General features: G+C 48.6%; 1 protein-coding gene across 1 annotated transcript; it reads right to left on the bottom strand.

Moving 5' to 3' along the window:
• Positions 1–4138: 4138 nt before the first annotated feature.
• Positions 4139–21813, bottom strand: LOC143848846 (putative disease resistance protein At4g27220). The gene is made up of 7 exons (XM_077357906.1): positions 21802–21813; positions 21706–21714; positions 19253–21309; positions 18194–19087; positions 5578–5863; positions 4524–4574; positions 4139–4417 (listed from the first exon to the last, which is right to left on the bottom strand). The coding sequence occupies exons 1-5, from the start codon at positions 21811–21813 to the stop codon at positions 5596–5598; spliced, it is 3240 nt and encodes a 1079-aa protein (XP_077214021.1). The 3' UTR covers positions 4139–4417; positions 4524–4574; positions 5578–5595.
• Between the last annotated feature and the right edge of the window lie 245 nt (positions 21814–22058).

The following is a 22058-nucleotide window of genomic DNA, read 5'->3' as shown; positions in this document are numbered from 1 at the left end:
ATTAAAAAATCAACATGTGACGGCCAACCCAAAAGAGGGCCACATGTGTCACACGTAGGACAACCCTAAAAAGAAGGGCCACATGTGAGAGGGAGTGTTAAAGTATAAAAGATTAAATAATGCCATCTCAAACGGCTTAAGCTTTTGGAGTAATTGTTTGTTTCACAATTTCATGCAAGATACGGTGTTTAGCATAAACTGCAAGCATATTCATCAATAAAATAGCAAATATAAATCAAATGATGCATTTGTATTAGTTGAATGTTTTTTAATATTAGATGGTTATCAAATTATGCATAATTAAAATCCAAGAAGCATTGGACAATCTAAAATGTCATCATTTAACCATAATCGATGTGTTTATGTGTCTAAATAGGGGTTAGGCTACCTATAGAGCACTGATAATTGACCGATTGTTCCCAAAGAAACTAATACTCCGTAAAATAGAATTTGACAGTTTTTGTTCTACTCTAAGCTAAGTAATATTAATTGCAGCACAAATATTAAATATGGATCGGCACTATAATAAATTTCTCACACATAGATGGCTGGTTTATTTTGAAGTGTTTAAGATAAAATTCATGTTTATCCTACATCTGGAATTAAGAATGTGCCAAGCAAATAATTTAAACCAGGTGTTCAGTTGTGCTTGTTACAAAAAATAACCATGCTGACAGTTTGAGAAAATAAAAGCAGTAACAAAAACTATCCCATCGGCTGAAATGTCTTTGGCTATTAACATCGATGGCAAATCACCACAGCAATAGAATCGATCATCAAGAACCCTAGAAATGTATCTAAGGAAAGCATCATACATAGCTATGACATTATCAGTCAACCCATACAAGCTGCAAATTGCTACAATTCTTACACAGAGAAGCATGGGGGGCATATGTGACAGGAACTACAAGTATGAAAAAATTAAAATAATAATAATAGAGAAAAGAAAGTTGATAACATATCTTAACCTGTAAAACATTTTAATTAGAAATCTTTCGCTTGAGTTTAGCATTCTGACTAGAAAACCTAGGACAATAATAAGAAAGATTTAACTTTCAATCAAGTGTTCCTTACAATAAGAGCACTCACTTGGGTGTGGAACACTTTGCAAAATGCCAAGTACGAGAAGAGTGTCACCTCTAATAAGTATGTCCCCTCTCATCCTTATATGATCAATTGCCAACCGAAGCTCATGCTCTTTGAGATCCTTAGTTGCATCATATGCAACAACCACATGGGATGGAGACCGAGAATCGTTCTCCATCGATTATTCAAAAATGGGTAGATGGGTTTGGATGAGACGGGGAAAAGATGAAGTTCTTGGCGCAAAAGTAGAGATTGGGGGTGCATAAGATTAATAGCAGAAGAGTTATTGTCTCTCTCACCCTATCTATTTTAATAGAAAATTAGAGAACATTCGAAGAATATTTTGGTGTCTGATCATTTATGCCCCGCGTATGCGGAGCAGGGCAAAAACCCAAATATGAAGACACGGATGAGGAGACCGTTGGAATGAATGAAGAGACGTTGTCGGCCAAAACAGTACTACGGCTGGGAAACAGAGGGGGCAGCCGGGCAGGGCATCTAAACATTTGCTAGGGAAATAATATATTTGTACCCTTTTTCTTCCCGGGGCACCCGCTTTTAGTGTAAAAAGTAGGGGTGCAGCTCGGGTCGGGTCGATCCGAACCCAACCAGACCCGACCCGAGGATCCCCTTTTTCCAACCCCAACCCAAGTTTTTAAGCTTATAAAATAAAATTTTCATGAAAAAATGTTAGGTTTCACTCAGGTCGGGTTGCCCAAATTCTCAACCCGAACCCAACCCGAGTTGCACCCGACTAAAAGGAGGATTTATAACGTATAAATACACTAAAGGGGTGGCTAGGGAAGAAAAGGGGCGGGGTGAATATATCATCACTTCACTTGAAACTATGATGATGTGCGTCCCATGTGGCAACACATGTGTTGTGGTGGAGCTGGCTCTAGATGAAGATACGAAGGAGCTGTTTGATTGTGTGATTGGTATTTGTTGGTGCTGAAATCCACTGAGGTCGAATGTGCTTCAGTAGAGCTCCAATCTGTGCTCATCATGTGCTCAAAGAACACACGTTAGGGGCCCCGGAGTGTAGACAAAGAGAGACCACTCCAACGATCAAGTCAGAAATCGGCAACAAGAAGGTCGTCCATGCAGCAGAGAAGCAGAACAACCTTGCTTGTCGACAATAGATGATGTGTAACTTTGAGCTTGGAGGTCCTTTTATAGAGGTGGAGTCCTAGGTGGCTTAGAAAGATTGCCTTTCTTGGAGACTTTCCAATTAGAGAAGTCAGTTTCCATACTTATCTCAGGAATCACCAAGTTTCCTCGTGGCAATTAGTTTCTATTTAAACCTCCGAACTTTTAGGCGAGTTGTTGTGTTATGTTCAGTCTTTTTCCTAGGGAACTTTCCTTTTTGTTTGGGGTTGCCATTCATGGATGACGGGTAAAAGAGCCACTTGCCCTTGTTTCCCAAGTGGCAAGAACGGTTACAAAAGAAGTATAGGTGCCACGTGCCTGGTGTTCAGGGTATGGATGGATTTTACTCCTAAATGTATTAATGGACATGACCATAGCCTTATATTCCAGGATTGATCTGGATAAGTTGTACCCAAAATGAAATTTATCTCTGAAAAAATAGTTCATCTTCAAAAAACAAGGCTAAATGCAATTCCATCTTTTGGTAAGAATTACAATCATCTTAATTTTCAAAGATTAAGGTTCTGTTTGTATTGATTATGATAACAGATTGTTACTCCAAAACCTATTATTGGGTAATTTTGAGTCCAATAATAGGTTTTGGACTAACAATCGGTTGTCATAATCTGAAAAGGACAGGGCTTAAATATTTTTGGGGAGCGATCTTATCACGGATAGTTGTGCAACAAACAATAAATACTTATTATCTTGGAATATACCTAAGCGAGGACAATCTATACTGCAAGCAAACAGGCCCTATGGTCCTTGCTGCACCTAGGTATCGCTTCCTATGCAACCCAGATTATATATGTTTAGAATGGAAAACCCAAATCATTGAATTTGAAATTCGACCTCGTACCATGGATGGCCCCATGGTACAAAATCATCATCCAAAGATGAGATCTTAACCGTCCTATCATTGGATCAACTGATCTTCACTGCCCTTGATTAGACACTTGTTATGTCCCACTAATAAGTAGAGGGAAATGATATATTTGCTCCCATTTGTTCCCCGGTCCAGCCCTTTTAATGTAAAAACTGTAATCCAAAATAGAATAAAGTGGGTGGCCCGGAGAAGAAAAGGGAGCAAATATATCATTTCCCTTTGCTAATCCGACATTTAGGATAGAAGCATGGTCCTACACCATAAGATGGGGTCCTTAAAAAAAAACACAGCACCAAATTGGGTTGAAGGAATGTTATGAAGAAATTTGAGAAGGAAAAATATTTCTAAAAGTTCCTACAATTTTTTACACACAAAAAATGATAACGGTAACTAATCTATTCAATTTTTACTTATTAAGGGCAAATGATAACGGTAAAAAATTTACGTGGATCAATGGTGCCTATGTCTATGGGTTGGGATCATCCTATGGAAATGATTTTTAGAGCACAACCTATTTATTTTGTGGCCCATCAAATGGACGGTTTGGATCATCCTATGGTGTGGGCCGTCCTATTGGACTATACTGTGACACCATATAAAAACTCTACAAAAGAGACAAAACCATGATTACAACAAATCCAGAAATAAATTGGGATTGAGCCCCTATCTCCAACGGTCAAAGCTTTGGTCTTCAACCTTAAGGTCAGAAGTTCTATCCCAGGTTACGTTCAGCAGAGAAAACAGTGGAGCCCACATTATAGGGGTGATCCAAACCATTCATTTGTTGGTCCATGATGTAGATAGGGTGTGCCCATAAAGTCTTCTTCATAGGATGATCCTAACCCTACTATCCGTCGAGGTTTAAGATGGACGGCACAGTATGTAAACTTCCATGAATCGAAGGGTTAGGATCATCCTGTGGAGAACATTTTCTGGGCACACCCTATCTACGTCAGGCCCAGAATATAAATGGTTTGGATCACCCAAATACACCATATAATTATGAAATCTGATCTGTAAATATTAAAGGAACCATAATAGTTATAAGCACAAATCAGATGTATACATGGCATGAGAAGTCACTTTAGACACATGATGTATGGAGTTTTAATCCAGTAAAATAGCAAATAACAGAACAGCTCTATTCAACATAATGCTAAAATTCATCAATGATTAAATGGTATGATGAGATGGTAATCCGCCAAAAGTTGCTGTGGCATGTCAAAATGTCAACTCCATGGCATACACAAGCTAGCCAGCACCTATAGTATCACGCCAAAGCCGTAGACATTGCATCTGCAAGAAATTAGTGTCCTCTTCAATATCAATTAGAAACAAAATAAAAGCATTGAAAGGGAGCTCATTATCAATGGTTCCTAAAAGAAACATAGCTAGTACTTACATGAGATTGGAATGGTTCATTTCTTAACACTTCTGGTGCCATCTATTCTGGCTGCAATTAAATGGAAAACACTTAATTTTGACATTACAAGGGAAATCTTAAACAACCAACATGAGTTCATAAGAAAAAAGGGCTTTTAAATCTATAACCCTTGCAGCCAAGTTGCTAACACCACATCAAGCAATTGAAGCAGCACATTACGAGCAATGATGCAACAGCAAGTGCCAAGTGTTTACGAGAAACTCACCGGGAACATTTTCCTCCATCAACAATCATAATTTGTTGATGACGCTTGATTGATCAATGGCCTAAGATCATCTGATCAAGGTGTTCTCAAATGCATTTGGCCGGACTTCTGGTCGCAGGTCACAGGTCAGATCACCAGATCTGATCACTTACATATATGGCACAAGTGGTGACCCAAAAGGTGAATGTTAGAAAGGAGCTTACAACCAGTGTCTTTTAAGCATTTTTTATAATTTAAAAAGAAGACTCTTATTGTCACAGTAATTTTTTTTCTGAATGTTGATTGAGTTAATAAAAAGCCGGATGACCAAAGACTCCAAGAATCTCATCAACTGCATGCCATGTTGAACATAGGTAACTAATAATTATAGACTCAATATTAAAAAAATGATTTGTAAGCAATAACATAAGCATTTCCTATACATCAACATCATGCAGACCAGCTATACCTAAATGTAAACAGCTGCAACAGTCAAGATTCTAACAAACATAATATCAAACACATAAAGGGGTTGTGCTTTAAAGCTAAAATCTACTTCAAAATGGAATACCAAATTTCTTATCACTTTAAACATCCTTTACTGCGTAGAGAAGTGGATGCATAATGCAAAAGAACAATAAGAAGTAAGAGAGAGTGATACAACAAGAATAATAAATATAACCAAAATTACAGAGTTTTTCATTCTGTATAATATAAGGATTGTGGAATCCATGTGGTAGTAACTTGGAATGCTATTATCTCTACAATAAATTAAACACAAAGGCATAACACATCATTAGATAAGAAAGGAAATGGCATGAAATTTACCTCATACTAAAACTGCAGTTACATGTCATCTTCGTCATCCGACTCTCCACCTTCGACCTCTGACTCTTCACCTTCGTCCTCCCAGGCTAAATTAAGTTGATGAAAAAGAGGTAGCAGGTGTGACATGTCGCCTTCGTCCTCCCACTCCAATCCTTCAAACCATGCTTTTCCTCCTACAATCCTTTCAAGTTTAGGTGCATTCTGGGGTCTTACCGGAAACCTCTTTAAATTCGGGCATCCCAATACCCTAATAGATTTCAAGGAAGGAAAATCGAGAAATACATGGTGATAGGGTCCGGACTCAGCACTGAGGGAATCCGGACTCAGCAATCCGGACTCAGCACTGAGGGAATCCGGACTCAGCAATCCGGACTCCGCACTGAGGGATCCGAACTCAGCATCCAATTAGCTTCTGGCACGTGGCCCTCACAAGGACCGTTGGAAGGCCAACACCTGTCTCCCCTAGGTGTGGCACCTGGACCAATCAGGGACCTCCACCTGCCCTCCTTAGGCATGAGACCTGGTCCATACAGAGGCCACCACCTGGCTCAAAACTACCACCTGTCCTAGACAGGTGGCTCAGAATCACTATAAATAGCCTTCACTTGTGCTAAGGTGAGGGCCCTGAAAATCTGAGAACCAAAACTCTAAGCTTTTTGCTCTGACATTGCTCTACACTCCTGCTCATACTGACTTGAGTGTCGAAGCACCCGTCCGGAGTATCACTCCGGATTGGTCCTCTGACCCTTTTCTTTCTTGTCTGTACTCTGTGCAGCGCAGGACTCAACCAGCTATTCAGCCGTGGCTCGTTAGCCCGGACCACCCAGTCCTACCATAACCTGTTACCGATTTTAGGCCTAACAGATTTGGCGCCATCCGTGGGACCCCGCAACAAAAAGCTGTTCGAAAATCTCACCCAGATAAAAATGGTAGGACAGACCGGCAAGCGAGCACCTCCGACTTCTCGGGCTACCCGGGCTACGGCCCCCCGTGAAGGACGAAGTGAGCGTCTGGCCTCACAAGTGGAGGTCGGGGCGGCCGTGGAGCGGACTTCGCCCCACTCGGACCGTTCAGACCCCACCCCGACCCCGAGGGAGATGAGGGCCCTTTTTCAGGAAATGACCGCTGTAGTTGCGCAGTTCAGGAATGCGGCTCCCGCACTCCAGCAACACCCCGTCGAGGTTTTTCGACCTGTTCAGAGGGGAGAAAGCTCCCGCAGAGAACGCGCGTCTCCACCCCGTGACCAAACTCGTCACTCCACTCGAAGAAACAACCACTCGCGGGACAGGAGCGTGCGTCCTGAGCCTCGTCGACAGCATCACCGGTCACGATCTCCCTCCGTGCAGAAGCGGGGCAGCAAGAGAGACCCTATGCACGGAGAGGGATCGCGGCACCGGCGAAGGAGTCCCCTCAGCCAGTCCGGATCCGCAAGGAGCCCATCAGCCGTAAGGAGTAGACCTGCCCGTCTGGCCGAACAGAGGGATGATCCGATGTTACTAAGAATCCAGAAGATCGATAACAGAATCGAGGAGCTGGCTAGAGATCATGGCCGCCCTGCTTCAAGGATCTTCAGTAGAATCCCCCTTTCACAGATCGGGTACTCGCTGCGGCAGTCCCCTTGGGCTTCAAGATGCCGCAGATCCCGCAGTATGATGGGACCACCGACCCCGTGGATCATCTGCAGACCTTCAGGACCACGATGCTTCTCCACGGGGCGTCGGACGGGTTCCTTTGCAGAGCACTCCCCACCACATTAACCGGAGCCGCAAGAGATTGGTACTCACGGCTCAAGCCCAAGTCCGTTGACAATTTCGACGACTTCGGGGACGACTTGGCCCGGCATTTCATGAGCAGCAGAAGGCCTCGAAAGACGACGGCTTCACTGATGGCCCTGAGGCAGGAAGACGGTGAGGCCTTAAAAGCGTTCGTTGGCCGGTTCAACAGGGAGGCCCTTCAGGTACCCAACCTGGATCCCTCCGCGGCAACGAATGCTCTTCTGGCCGGAGCCCGGTCCACCGACTTCCGAAGAGCAGTCGCCCGGCGAAATCCGCAGTCCTTGGCAGATCTGATGACCGGGGCGGAAGAATACATCTCCGTCGAGGAGACTCTCGCTGCCCTGGATTCCGTCAGCAAGAGAAGACCAGAGGAGAAGAACCCCGCCAAGCCGCGTAGGGATGACAGACCTCAGAGGAAGGAGAGCAGTCCGTCCCGGAAGGAAAGGAGCTCCCCCCGGCCTCGAAAGGAGAGTAGCCCCCCGACGAGGGAGCGCTACACGCCCCTCACCGCGTCTAGGGCTCAAATTTTGGCAGCCATCCGGAAAGAAGACTTCATCCGGTGGCCGAAGAAGCAGACGTCGGAGGCAGGCACCCAAGACATGTCCAGGTATTGCCGGTTCCATAAGAGCCACGGCCACGACACCAACGCCTGCATTCATCTCAAGGAGGAAATCGAGCAGCTGATAAGCAGAGGGTACCTCGGGAGGTACTTAAAAAATAACGACAATAGAAGGGAGCGCCAGGACAACCCGAGACCCAGAGACAGAAGTCCTCGAGACGCCCAACCCCTGGGCGACCGCATCCAGGCTCCAGCCCCGGCCGTTCTCCCTCCTCAGGTACCTCAACCTCAACTCCAACCTCATGGTGTCATTGGTACCATTTCAGGAGGGCCGACCGCGGGAGGGACCTCTTCATCGGCCCGCAGAACCTATGCCCGGCAGGTCAACGCCGTCCATGCCTGCAGCAAGAGGGCCGAGCCAGAAAATGAGATATCCTTTTCGGAGGCAGATCTGGACGGTCTGATCCTCCCGCACGATGATGCCCTGGTCGTCACAATGCTAGTGGCGAACTGGGAAATGAAGAAGATCCTGGTCGACAACGGGAGCTCCGCCGACATCCTCTACTACCACGCCTTCGAGCAGATGATGATCGGAGCTGACCGTCTGAAGCCGGCCAACTCAGATCTGTTCGGATTCTCGGGAGAAGTTGTCAAGGTCGAAGGGCAGATTGAGCTTCCAGTTCTGATCGGGGAGCCGCCCTGTCAGTCCTTCGCAATGGTGACCTTCCTGGTGGTTAAGGCCAAGTCGGCCTATAACGCCATTCTAGGACGCCCCGGCCAGAACCTCCTCCGAGCGATTCCCTCCGCTTATCACCAGAAGATGAAGTTCATTACGCCAGGAGGCGTAGGTGAAGTCAGAGGGGATCAGCCCCAATCAAGACAATGCTATGCGGCAGCACTGAGAGGGAAGAATGCGTCTGAGTCTCTTCCAATCGAACTGTACGATCTGAGAGACGAAGCGCAGATCATAGTCAATCGGCCCGCAGAGGACCTCATCTCCATTCAATTGAACATCGATGATGAACAGAGGGTTGTCCAGATCGGCTCTGCCCTGCCAGAGGCCGCGCAGCAGGATCTCGCTCAATTCCTCAGGGCCAATGCAGATGTCTTTGCCTGGACTCCTTCAGACATGCCCGGCATTGACCCGTCGATTAGCACCCACGAGCTCGGTGTCGATCAGACCTGCAAGCCCGTGAAGCAGAAGCGTAGACACTTTGCACCGGAGAGACGGAGAGCCATCAGAGAAGAGGTGGAGAGGCTTTTGAAGGCCGATTTCATTCGTGAGATCCAGTATCCGGACTGGCTCGCGAATGTGGTAATGGTAAAAAAGTCCAACGGGAAGTGGAGGACCTGTATAGACTTCACAGACCTGAACAAGGCCTGCCCAAAAGACAGTTACCCACTCCCAAAAATAGACCAGCTCATTGACGCTACAGCAGGTCACGAGCTGCTCAGTTTCATGGATGCTTTCTCGGGATACAATCAAATCAGAATGTACGAGTCTGACATCCCGAAGACATCATTCGTTACCGACCAGGGGACGTATTGCTATCGGGTGATGCCTTTCGGACTGAAGAATGCGGGAGCCACTTACCAGCGTCTCGTCAACAAGCTGTTCAGAAATCAGATTGGCCGGAACATGGAGGTCTACGTTGATGATATGCTAGTGAAGAGCAGAAGTGCTTCCAACCACGTCTCCGACCTCGAAGAGGCCTTCCAGGTCTTGAGGGAGCACAACATGAAGCTTAATCCGACCAAATGTACATTTGGCGTCGGAGCGGGCAAGTTCCTGGGCTTCATGGTAAGCCAGAGAGGAATAGAGGCGAACCCGGAGAAGATCAAGGCGGTAATGGAGCTGACTCCTCCGAGCACTATCAGAGAAGTACAGCGCCTGACCGGGCTGGTGGCAGCTCTGGGGCGGTTTATCTCAAAATCCGCCGAGAGATGCCTCCCTTTCTTCAATGCGATCAGAGGTATAAAAACCGCGCCCTGGACTCCGGAGTGTCAAGCAGCGTTCGAGGAGCTGAAGCAGTATTTATCCTCCCCCCCCTTGTTGTCCACGCCGGAGCCAGGAGAAGAGCTGATTCTGTACCTCTCAGCGGGACCCTTGGCAGTTGCAGCAGTACTGATCAAAGAAGAGTCTAACCAGCAAAAGCCGATCTACTATGTTAGCAAGGTCCTCCACGATGCAGAGACTAGATATCAGCGAGTAGAGAAGCTCGTGTGCGCCCTCATTATGGCGGCCCGGAAGCTAAGGCCGTACTTTCAGGCGCACACAATCAAGGTCTTGACAGGGCAGCCTCTCAGACAGATCCTCCACCGGCCAGACACTTCGGGCCGACTTGTCAAGTGGGCCGTGGAGCTCAGTGAGTTTGATATCAAGTATCTACCCAGGCCGGCGATCAAAGCTCAGATTCTCGCTGACTTCATAGCCGAGTGCACAGTTCCGGACCCAGACCCCGGGCTGGTAGCAGTTCCATCTCCAGAAGCAGAGCTGGCCGTACCGGAGCCTCGAGTCGTTTCCAGAGCATCACCGCCCCCCGGGACTGAGCCCGTCATCGTGCGCCCAGTTTTTGATGAAGAGCCGCTCTGGGAAGTTTATGTGGACGGGTCATCGAACAAGACAGGGTGTGGTGCAGGACTAGTTCTCACTGGACCAGAGGACTTCGTCCTGAACTATGCCCTGCGGTTTGGTTTCCGTGCGTCCAACAATGAAGCAGAATATGAAGCGCTCATAGCCGGGATGAATCTCGCTGTGCAGACCCGTGCTCAGAGGCTAAAGGCGTACTGCGATTCACAGCTGGTCGTCTGTCAGATCCAGGGAGTATATGAAGCCCGTGAAGAGCGGATGATCAAGTACTTGGGAAGGGTTCGCAGTCTGGCCGTTCATTTCAAGAGCTTTGAGGTCGTCAGAATCCCCCGAGCAGAGAATGTAAAGGCAGATGTGCTATCAAAGCTTGCAGCCTCAGGTTACACCGCCCTCAGAGAAATTCGCATGGAGTTTCTGAAGAGGTCCAGTATCGATGCCCAGTCCGTCGTGGTGATGCAGATTGACGATGAGCCGTGCTGGATGGATGAGATAATCAGGTATCTACGCAGCGGAGAGCTCCCTGGAGAGAGAAAGGAGGCCCGTAAGGTCACGCAGAGGGCAGCGAGGTTTTCACTGGATGGCGAGACTCTATATAAGAGGTCGTATACCCTCCCGTATTTGAAGTGTCTTCGCCCCAGTGATGCCTTGCTAGCCCTGCAAGAAACCCATGAAGGAATCTGCGGAGAGCACCTCGGGGGCAAGGCCCTGGCCATTAAAATCCTCCTGAGAGGTCTGTACTGGCCTACGCTGAGGAAGGACGCACTGAGCCTTGTGAAAAAGTGTGAGAAGTGCCAGAAGTTCTCTCCAGCCGTCCACCAGCCACCCGTTCCGATGGCCCCGATCATCAGTCCTCTTCCCTTCGCAGTATGGGGGATGGATATTCTGGGCCCCTTTCCGCCGGCCTCAGGAGACCGTGAGTTCGTCGTTGTTGCCATTGATTATTTCACCAAGTGGGTGGAAGCAGAGCCTCTGGCCAAGATCACAGAGCAGAATGTACAGAACTTCTTCTGGAAATCGGTGGTGTGCAGGTTCGGGATCCCCCGGGTCCTCATAACGGACAATGGCAAGCAGTTCGACTCGAGGAATTTCCGAAAGTTTTGTTCTGATCTGCACATAGAGCAAAGATTCACATCTGTGGCACATCCTCAGACGAATGGGCAAACAGAGGTGACGAACAGGACCCTCTTGCAGGGGATAAAGAAGAGACTGGATGGCAAGGCCGGGCGTTGGGCAGACGAACTGTATCATGTGCTCTGGGCGTATCGGACTACTCCGCGTACGGCCACAGGCGAGTCGCCTTTTAATCTCTCCTTCGGAACAGAAGCAGTGATCCCGGTTGACATCGGCGCCCCCTCCCCAAGGATCGTCCGTTTCAGCGAGCAGCTCAACGGGGACGGACTCCGTGCCAACCTTGACTTGCTTGAAGAAGTCCGTGAGGAATCTCAGATCAGGTCGGCGGCCTATAAGCAGAAAGTATCCAGATATCATGACGTCAAGATCCGACCAAGAGAATTCCGCGCTGGCCACCTAGTCCTGAGGAAAGCCTCCGTTTCCCAGCCAAGAAGCGTGGGCAAGCTCTCTCCGACCTGGGAAGGACCATACCGAGTCAAGGAAGTCATCCGCCCAGGAAGCTATCGGTTAGAGTCCCTCGACGAACAGATGCTGCCACATGCTTGGAATTCTAGAAATCTTCGGATCTACTATCAGTAATTTTGTTTGCCTTCATAGGCTTGTAAAGAACTGCTGTAATCATCCACATTCTGCAATGAATAAAATAAGTTTCCCAAATAATTGTCTCTCTTTGAGTAACTCATTTAGCCATCAGTATATAGCAGCAGTGGTGCACTCCGGCTCATCCTAGTGGCTTGGAGATCAGTTCCAGCCAGGACGCCCGCAGTGGAAACCACCTTCAAATATTTCCTAAGTGTTTGAGCATCAAGCTTCCAGCTCGGCTCTCGCAGACTTAGGACGAGCAGCAGTGGTGCACTCCGGCTCATCCTAGTGGCTTGGAGATCAGTTCCAGCCAGGACGCCCGCAGTGGAAACCACCTTCAAATATTTCCTAAGTGTTTGAGCATCAAGCTTCCAGCTCGGCTCTCGCAGACTTAGGACGAGCAGCAGTGGTGCACTCCGGCTCATCCTAGTGGCTTGGAGATCAGTTCCAGCCAGGACGCCCGCAGTGGAAACCACCTTCAAATATTTCCTAAGTGTTTGAGCATCAAGCTTCCAGCTCGGCTCTCGCAGACTTAGGACGAGCAGCAGTGGTGCACTCCGGCTCATCCTAGTGGCTTGGAGATCAGTTCCAGCCAGGACGCCCGCAGTGGAAACCACCTTCAAATATTTCCTAAGTGTTTGAGCACCAAGCTTCCAGCTCGGCTCTCGTAGACTTAGGACGAGCAGCAGTGGTGCACTCCGGCTCATCCTAGTGGCTTGGAGATCAGTTCCAGCCAGGACGCCCGCAGTGGAAACCACCTTCAAATATTTCCTAAGTGTTTGAGCATCAAGCTTCCAGCTCGGCTCTCGCAGACTTAGGACGAGCAGCAGTGGTGCACTCCGGCTCATCCTAGTGGCTTGGAGATCAGTTCCAGCCAGGACGCCCGCAGTGGAAACCACCTTCAAATATTTCCTAAGTGTTTGAGCACCAAGCTTCCAGCTCGGCTCTCGCAGACTTAGGACGAGCAGCAGTGGTGCACTCCGGCTCATCCTAGTGGCTTGGAGATCAGTTCCAGCCAGGACGCCCGCAGTGGAAACCACCTTCAAATATTTCCTAAGTGTTTGAGCATCAAGCTTCCAGCTCGGCTCTCGCAGACTTAGGACGAGCAGCAGTGGTGCACTCCGGCTCATCCTAGTGGCTTGGAGATCAGTTCCAGCCAGGACGCCCGCAGTGGAAACCACCTTCAAATATTTCCTAAGTGTTTGAGCACCAAGCTTCCAGCTCGGCTCTCGTAGACTTAGGACGAGCAGCAGTGGTGCACTCCGGCTCATCCTAGTGGCTTGGAGATCAGTTCCAGCCAGGACGCCCGCAGTGGAAACCACCTTCAAATATTTCCTAAGTGTTTGAGCACCAAGCTTCCAGCTCGGCTCTCGCAGACTTAGGACGAGCAGCAGTGGTGCACTCCGGCTCATCCTAGTGGCTTGGAGATCAGTTCCAGCCAGGACGCCCGCAGTGGAAACCACCTTCAAATATTTCCTAAGTGTTTGAGCACCAAGCTTCCAGCTCGGCTCTCGTAGACTTAGGACGAGCAGCAGTGGTGCACTCCGGCTCGTCCTAGTGGCTTGGAGATCAGTTCCAGCCAAGATGCCCGTGGTGGAAACCAACTTCAAATATTCCCAGCACGGTTCTCGATGAAGCACAGAAATAATACGCGTACAAAAAAATAAGGATGCTGTACAGACAGTTTAACAAAAAATGTATTTGTATTCAGTATTCATATTTGCATTACAAAATTGCTCTCTTCGCCGAGCTGGCTTACAAAGAATAGGCGTTACCAACTGTGCAAACAAAAAAGAAAGAAGGCTGCTGCTCAGGCCTCCTCGTCGGCCACCACCTCGGTGACGACCCCTTCGGGAGTGAGGGCTGCGAGCTCGCCACCCTCCGCCGCCGCCGAGGCGACGGCGGCCACAGTCACCCCCGCATCCACCTCAATAGGCCGGGAGGAGTCCGGTTCGTCTTCCTCCTCATCTTCGTCGTCCTCTGGAGGTGCATACGGGACGGTTAGCGCGTCCAAGGAGATGCCGGGGTGAATCCTCTTCACCTGCTCGGAGCAGAGAAGGAAACCCGCCCTGTAGGCCTGGAGGCCTAAGTCGAAGTGCTGGGCATCCTTCCTCTCCTCAGTTTCCTTCACGGCCGCCTCCACGGCCGCCTTTTCCTTCCTTCCGGCCCTCTCAGCCGCACTCAGGAGATCCTGCACGGCCTGGTTTTTGACCCTCTGCAGCTCGTCCTGTAAGCTGTTGAGCTCGGCCTCTTTGATCTGGACGGCTTCATTCAGCTCGCCGTTCTCCTTCTGGACCTGGGCCTTTTCAGACTCGATCCTTGTGATCGTCTCAGAGAAGAGATATCGCTTCTTGGCCATATCCCTTGAGTACACCTGGAGTTGATAGAGGGCGGAGCTGATTGCCGCTTCGCAGGTCTCCGGCACCTCTTTTTCGACCGCTAGCCGGTCGCGGGCGAGGACACCCTTGTACATCAACTCTGCGGCCACCCGGGTATCCCCCAGGCCGGTGTCCGTTTTCTGCACGGCCCAGTTCGGGCGGAAGACGTTGTCGCCTCCAACCGTTGCCGTAGCCGGCATACCCAGTACTGCCCCGCCGTGCTTTGACCCCGTCGCCGCTCCGGACTTGGAGCTCTGACCCGTGGTGTCTGCCCGGCTAGATAGGGCAAGCTTATGCGTCGCCCGGCTGCTTTTAAGAGGCTTAGCCAGCGCGACCATCGGCGGGGTCGACTCCGGCACCTTCCTCTTCTTGCCCTTTGGTTGGGGCTGCTCCTGCGCTGGAGACGCGCCCGAAGACTGCTTGATTCTGTCCAAAAGGGACATCTGCTTCACCATTTCTGCAAAAGAGAACGGAGCGCAGTCAGCAATATGAAAGTTAAAAAATACTTCAGAAAAATAAATGCTATCCTATAGTGTCTACGTACGTGCCGGCGTCGCACGGCTGACCCCGAGTGCGACCAGCTCGGCCTCCTCTTCGAACTCTGAGCAGTGAACTGGACCTCGCTTGAGCTCTTCTTTGATCAGAGCGAAGGTCATATGGTCATAGTCTTCGAGAGCTGGTTTTTTACTAAGGCGGCGAGTGTCTGGCGTTCTCCATTGTAATGAGAACGGCCACTGCGAGCCCGGCGCGGTGTCCTTTACATAGAAGAACCTGTTCTTCCATGTGTGAATGGAAGAAGGTATCCCAGTGATCATTTTCATTTCGGGCCTCTGGCTAATGTAGATCCAGCCGCCGTCCTTATGCCTCTTCAGGTGCGCACACATCCTGAAGACGGGCACGGTGGGGTTCCTACGGAGCCGGACTTCAAGAAGGTACAAGAAGCCGATCAGTGTCCTCCAAGAGTTCGGGACGACCTGTGTAACTGCCAGCCCGTAGTAATTCAGTGCATCCGCAAAGAAGGGGTGGAAGGGGAGCCTAAGCCCGGCCCGGAAGGCCTCCTCATACACGCAGAGGTCTGCGCTATCGTTGCTGGCCCGATCCCCTTCGACAGCCGCCCTCAGAATGTACCGGCTAGGAATACAGTATTTGTCCCTGACGATCTGAAGCCTGTTCGGCCACAGATGGTTCACCTCGTATAGGGCCCCGATGTTATACTGCGGGTTGGCTTCCATCTGTGCCTCCGCTATCACCTCGACTGGCATGCGCGACGATTGAGGGACTGCCGCTTCGACGTCCTCATCATCGTCGCTGGTTTCTACCCGGTCCGGTCCGTCCCCACAGGCCGGGATTGTGTCTAAGTCCACACTCATTTCCTCACCGCTCTCCTCGTCTATTATGATCACTAGCTCTTCGCCCTCAACACCGGCCTCCACTATAGGTGAGGCCGGAACCGCTCTCTCTGATGCCTCGGACCCCGATGCGGTACTGGTCGAACCGGACTCCCTTGAACTGGAGTCCGTCTCCGAACTAGTGCTAGACATAAAAAGCAAAAAAAAGAAAGAAAGGCTAAAAGCTAAAAAAGATTACCGAACTGGAGTGTTGGACGAGGACCTCCGGGCTCACTGATCCGAAGCGGGCAGAAAACTTGAGCAGCCGAACAGAAGAGGAGGAGAGTAAAAGATGAAAAGTAAGAAATGAAGAGTAAACTCCTGTATTTATAGAGAAGCTGGGAAGAGCGGGAAAAATCCCGCCCATTTCCGCCAGCCGGAGTGCGCCACGTCGCCTTCCGCATTAAATGCGCCGCTCGCATTAAATGCGCCGCTCGCATTAAATGCGCCGCCTGCATTAAATACAAGGCACAGGTCCCAAAGCGCCAGAAGACAAAAGACCTGTCCGGCTGTCCGGGCAGGAAATGGGGCATTCAAAAGACAAAGACCTGTCCGGCTGTCCGGACTGGATATGGCGCGTTCGCTAGACGACAAAAGCGCTAGACGACAAAGCCTGTCCGGCTGTCCGGACTGGATATGGCGCGTTCGCTAGACGACAAAAGCGCTAGACGACAAAGCCTGTCCGGCTGTCCGGACTGGATATGGCGCGTTCGCTAGACGACAAAAGCGCTAGACGACAAAGCCTGTCCGGCTGTCCGGACTGGATATGGCGCGTTCGCTAGACGACAAAAGCGCTAGACGACAAAGCCTGTCCGGCTGTCCGGACTGGATATGGCGCGTTCGCTAGACGACAAAAGCGCTAGACGACAAAGCCTGTCCGGCTGTCCGGACTGGATATGGCGCGTTCGCTAGACGACAAAAGCGCTAGACGACAAAGCCTGTCCGGCTGTCCGGACTGGATATGGCGCGTTCGCTAGACGACAAAAGCGCTAGACGACAAAGCCTGTCCGGCTGTCCGGACTGGATATGGCGCGTTCGCTAGACGACAAAAGCGCTAGACGACAAAGACCTGTCCGGCTGTCCGGACAGGATAATTCAAAAGACAAGAGACCTGTCCGGTTGTCCGGACAGGATATGGCGCGTTCGCTAGACGACAAAAGTGCTAGAGGACAAAAGACCTGTCCGGCTGTCCGGACAGGATAACTCAGGAGACAAAAGACCTGTCCGGCTGTCCGGACAGGATATGGCGCGTTCGCTAGGCGACAAAAGCGCTAGGCGACAAAAGGTTTCACCAGCAAAGACCTGCCCGGCTGGCCGTTCACAGCTTTAGCCGAGCAGGACCACATGACTTCCTGAACCAAGGACGTCCAGGACCCCTGGCCGCCCAGGCCTCTGGTCAAAAATTCAGCCGTGCTGGATAGTCGAATGCCTTCTGCCCGGCCGTACTCCTTCAGGCCAAGCGCCAAGGCCAGGCCAGGGCGCCAGGAGTCTCCTGTCCAGCCACTATTTCTCCTAGCTGGGTCTGAGCCCGGCCTTAGCTGCCTGGAGGTCTTAAGGCCGGCCCGACGCTGTCTTTACCTTCTCTTTGCTTCTTCTAGCCACTTTCATGGCTTGAAGAACCAGGGGGCAACTGATAGGGTCCGGACTCAGCACTGAGGGAATCCGGACTCAGCAATCCGGACTCAGCACTGAGGGAATCCGGACTCAGCAATCCGGACTCCGCACTGAGGGATCCGAACTCAGCATCCAATTAGCTTCTGGCACGTGGCCCTCACAAGGACCGTTGGAAGGCCAACACCTGTCTCCCCTAGGTGTGGCACCTGGACCAATCAGGGACCTCCACCTGCCCTCCTTAGGCATGAGACCTGGTCCATACAGAGGCCACCACCTGGCTCAAAACTACCACCTGTCCTAGACAGGTGGCTCAGAATCACTATAAATAGCCTTCACTTGTGCTAAGGTGAGGGCCCTGAAAATCTGAGAACCAAAACTCTAAGCTTTTTGCTCTGACATTGCTCTACACTCCTGCTCATACTGACTTGAGTGTCGAAGCACCCGTCCGGAGTATCACTCCGGATTGGTCCTCTGACCCTTTTCTTTCTTGTCTGTACTCTGTGCAGCGCAGGACTCAACCAGCTATTCAGCCGTGGCTCGTTAGCCCGGACCACCCAGTCCTACCATAACCTGTTACCGATTTTAGGCCTAACACATGGGACCCTCCTCCTCCTCCTTTATTGAGATGGCAGCAGAGACTTGTAAGCTTTGGGAGATCTATTAACTCTATAGTCTCTAATCGAGGGAGCAGAGTCTCTTTATCCACCACACCCAATTCCTGCTCCTCTTCGTCTCCACTTATTATCACCTCTATTTCTTCACACTTCTCTACATGGAGGTATTCCAATTGTCGGAGGCCTCGTGCTATGTTCCGCGAGAAGACATCCTTTAACCTGGGGCAGTTTTCGATGGTTATTCTTCGTAGATTTTGGAAGGTTAGAGGTGGCGGCAATGCCAACATCACTTCCTCATCCAAGATTATTTTCTCCAATGTTAAGCATTTGTCAACATTAAGTTTCTCCAATTGTTGAAGGCACTGTGCAAGAACAGGGGAGAATAGACATCGCAAGCTATCGCACTGAATCACAATCAACCCGGTTAGGTTGTGGAATGTCCCAGTTGGTGGTATGGCCCCCTTCCATATACACGACAGTTTGGGCAGATATCCTAATTCCATTTGTTTCAATGTAGAGAGCGGTGATGTAGTAATAGCAGCATGAATCTCTTCTCTCATCCCCTCTTTGTACTCAAATACCTCCTCTAACTCTTCACAACTTCGTACATCGAGTTTCTCCAAGCTTTTCAATCCTTCAAGCAGATCATATGATAGGATATTTTTTAATTTCCCACAACCCAAAATGTTCAGCTCTATCAGGTTCCCAAAGAATCTATTAGGAAGCGGGCCGTGACAGATTTTCTCTAATTTCTCCATGCCAGTGAGGTCCAATCGTTGCAATATCCTAAAGGCATTTGGTGGAACCCGATGAGATTCTTCCACCGTATTGATGAAATGTTCCATTTCGTCACAACGGTAGAGATTGAGGCGCTTCACGCTGTTGAAAGAGACAACATCATTCAGGAGGTGTACAATAGTGGAGACAGGGACCCTCTTCAACGCAATTTCTTCGCTTCTTTCTAATAAGAGTTTAACCCACTTTGATAAAGGGTACGACATTATGTTGATGGATGTACACTTCTCGTAGTCGCTAGACGGGTACCTTTCTTCCCACACGCAGATGCGGAATTTCTTTAGTTTCTCCCAAGGGCCGGGAACTTCTAGGGACAAACAATTCACGTCTTTAACATGGATGTATAGAAGGGTCAAGCGAGCCAAAGATGCCACCTCATCAAAGCTTGCTTTACTTCCATCACCGCTGCTGCCTCTTACCTCCCACTCATTAAAGCTATTTCCCATGTACAATTCTTCTAATTTAGTCAACCTTGAAATGACATTCGGTGCTACCATTGTAAGACCATCACACCTTGTCAAATCCAAAACCTTCAGATTGGATAATTGTCCTATTTCAATTGGCAATTCTTTGATCCCAGTTTGTCTTAGGCTAAGTACTTCAAGTTTCTCCAAACCTCCAAGTAGGGATATGTCATCTAAACAGCTGCACTCATCTAAGCATAGTGTCTTGAGGTTTTTTAAGTACGGTAGTGATGGGGGCAATGATGAAATCAAGGTATTGCTTAGATCCAAGACGGCAAGGACTTTCATTCCTTCAATGAAATTATTTGGAATTTCTTCCCAACCATTCATTTGTTGTAGTAATAAGGTTGAGAGACGTGGGCAATTCGGCGGCTCAGGGAGCATACCAATTGAAGTTCCCATAAGTGAAAGCCTCTTGCATTCATCCAAATTCTCTGGCCACTCTGTCAGTTCCAGCCCCACTTTAACTAGAAACCCGTGCTCTTTTCTTGATGCGATCAATATGGCCACATCTCTAACAACATCGTGCATTTTTACACAACCTTTGGTGTCACCGTCTAACAGCAAACAAGAATCCTTAAGTTTTTCAACCAAGGTAAGTATTCTATTCCATGCTTTCTCAAAATTGTTGACACCCTTGAAAACCCTCTCCCCCATCATGTATCTCATCAATAGACCCACTTTAATGTTACGATCTTCCGGAAAGACACAACAAAACAAGAAGCACAACTTTGCTTCCTCACTTTCGATGTAGTTGTAACTCAGCTCGAGACGAGAGTACACCTCTTTTTCAACACCCTCTATGTTTCTTGCAGAAGACTGCTTTAATTCTTCAAGTGCATTAGCCCAAATCGATGAGCCTTTGCCTTTTAGTGCCCTTGCAACCGTGACAATGGCTAAAGGTAAGCCCTTGCATTCTTTAGCAACTTCCCTTGCCAAACTCTGCAATTCATCAGTTTCCACAACTTCTGCTTTCTCTTTGAATAGATTCCATGAATCTTGTTCAGGTAAGCCTTGGACTTCTATCTTTTTCTGGCAATTCATCATGGAACATACATCTAATCTCCGCGTTGTTATTATAATTTGGCAGCCCTTTTGTGTACTTCCGTAGGGGATTCCGACCTTTGTTAAGTCCAATCTATCCCACAAATCGTCCAAGATTATGAGTACCTTCTTTTCTTGCTTTAATCTCTTCAACAGTAGGTCCGCCCGCACTTCTTCATTATTTTCTTCAAATTTCAAGCCTAATTTCTCAGCAAGTTCACCTTGGATCTTCTTCAAGTCTTGGTTTTGGGAAATAGTGACCTTTACAACCTCATCACACAGCTTTTCATCCTTAGCTTGCTTTCCCACCTGTTCCACTAGGGTCGTCTTGCCAACACCTCCCATCCCATATACCCCGATGATGTTGATTCCCTCCTCTTTTAATGCCTTGATGACCTGCTTCTTAGCTGATTCTGTGGATTCAGAAGCCTCAAATTCTCCTGCTGGGTTAAAGCTTGGACAAGGGTGGGGAGTTGATACACGAGTGAAATCCCCTCCTGCTAGTAGGCCATCAACACCAACCATCTTCTCCGTTGCTTCTTTACCTAGAAAATAGCGTGAGCTGAAATTGGGACACCATCCCTTGAAACATCTCTTGTTCTCCATCATCCCCTCATCCAATCTCTTTGTGATTGCCTCAATGTCATCTACTTGTTGTAGCCATAACTGCACTTCACCAGTGATTTCTTCTCCATTCCTATAAGCAGCGTCCACTAATCGTTGCACAACATCTCTCCTCAACCTTAGATTTTCAGCTTGGAGTTTAAGATTTTCAACACTCTTTTTATAGTGAACAACCTGTCATATCATATCAAACCATTTTTTGTTTTCATTTATAAAAAAAAAGGGAGATCTTCTTCTTCTTTTTCTTCATCATGTCGTCTTCCTCCTCACTAGCGGAAGTCCTTGAAAAAGTTCAACGATGTTATACCACCGAAGCTGCCAAAGAGACTTCCACCTAGGAGAGAGGTGGATAAATAACACGGCGCTTAAGAGGAGCAAATGAACTCTTCACCGCTTCTATGATGAGTGTAGGTAAAACGTCCATGATGTTGGACAAAACAAGGGATCTCAAAGAGGAAATTAACAGTCGAAGGAATAGCAAGTAGATGAGAAGCTAAAGGAACTGAAGAAATGCCTGTCTACCTTATTTCTCTTTCTTCTTCTTGCAAGAGATCACTTTGAGAAAAGAACCTTCGACAGCTGTAAAGAAAAACAGAACAAGTCTCATAAGCTGTGCAGACTTTCTTTTTCGATTCTTTTGAGTACTATCTCTACCATGCAATTTACAAACATTACCATTGTTGCAGACTTTCTTATTCGATTCTTTCATTTTATTCTTTCCTTTTTTGTCCACCCATTAAAGGAGGCCACGAGTGATCGAGGTGTGTCCCATCTTTGATTGATCCGGAAGCCTCCATCTAATAGGCCTTAATTTGGATCTCATATGGCAAATAAATCATGATCTCTTAAAGGCCTTTCCATTTATCAAAATGGGGTCGCCCGATTTGTACAAGTTTCTAACTTAGGTTTTGCCTTATCATCAA

Source organism: Tasmannia lanceolata, unplaced genomic scaffold, assembly GCF_043159265.1.
Source record: "Tasmannia lanceolata isolate RefF3 unplaced genomic scaffold, GAP_Taslan_0.1 ptg000016l, whole genome shotgun sequence".
In the NCBI taxonomy this organism is placed as follows: Eukaryota; Viridiplantae; Streptophyta; class Magnoliopsida; order Canellales; family Winteraceae; genus Tasmannia; species Tasmannia lanceolata.
This window is presented reverse-complemented; position numbering and strand designations above follow the sequence as displayed.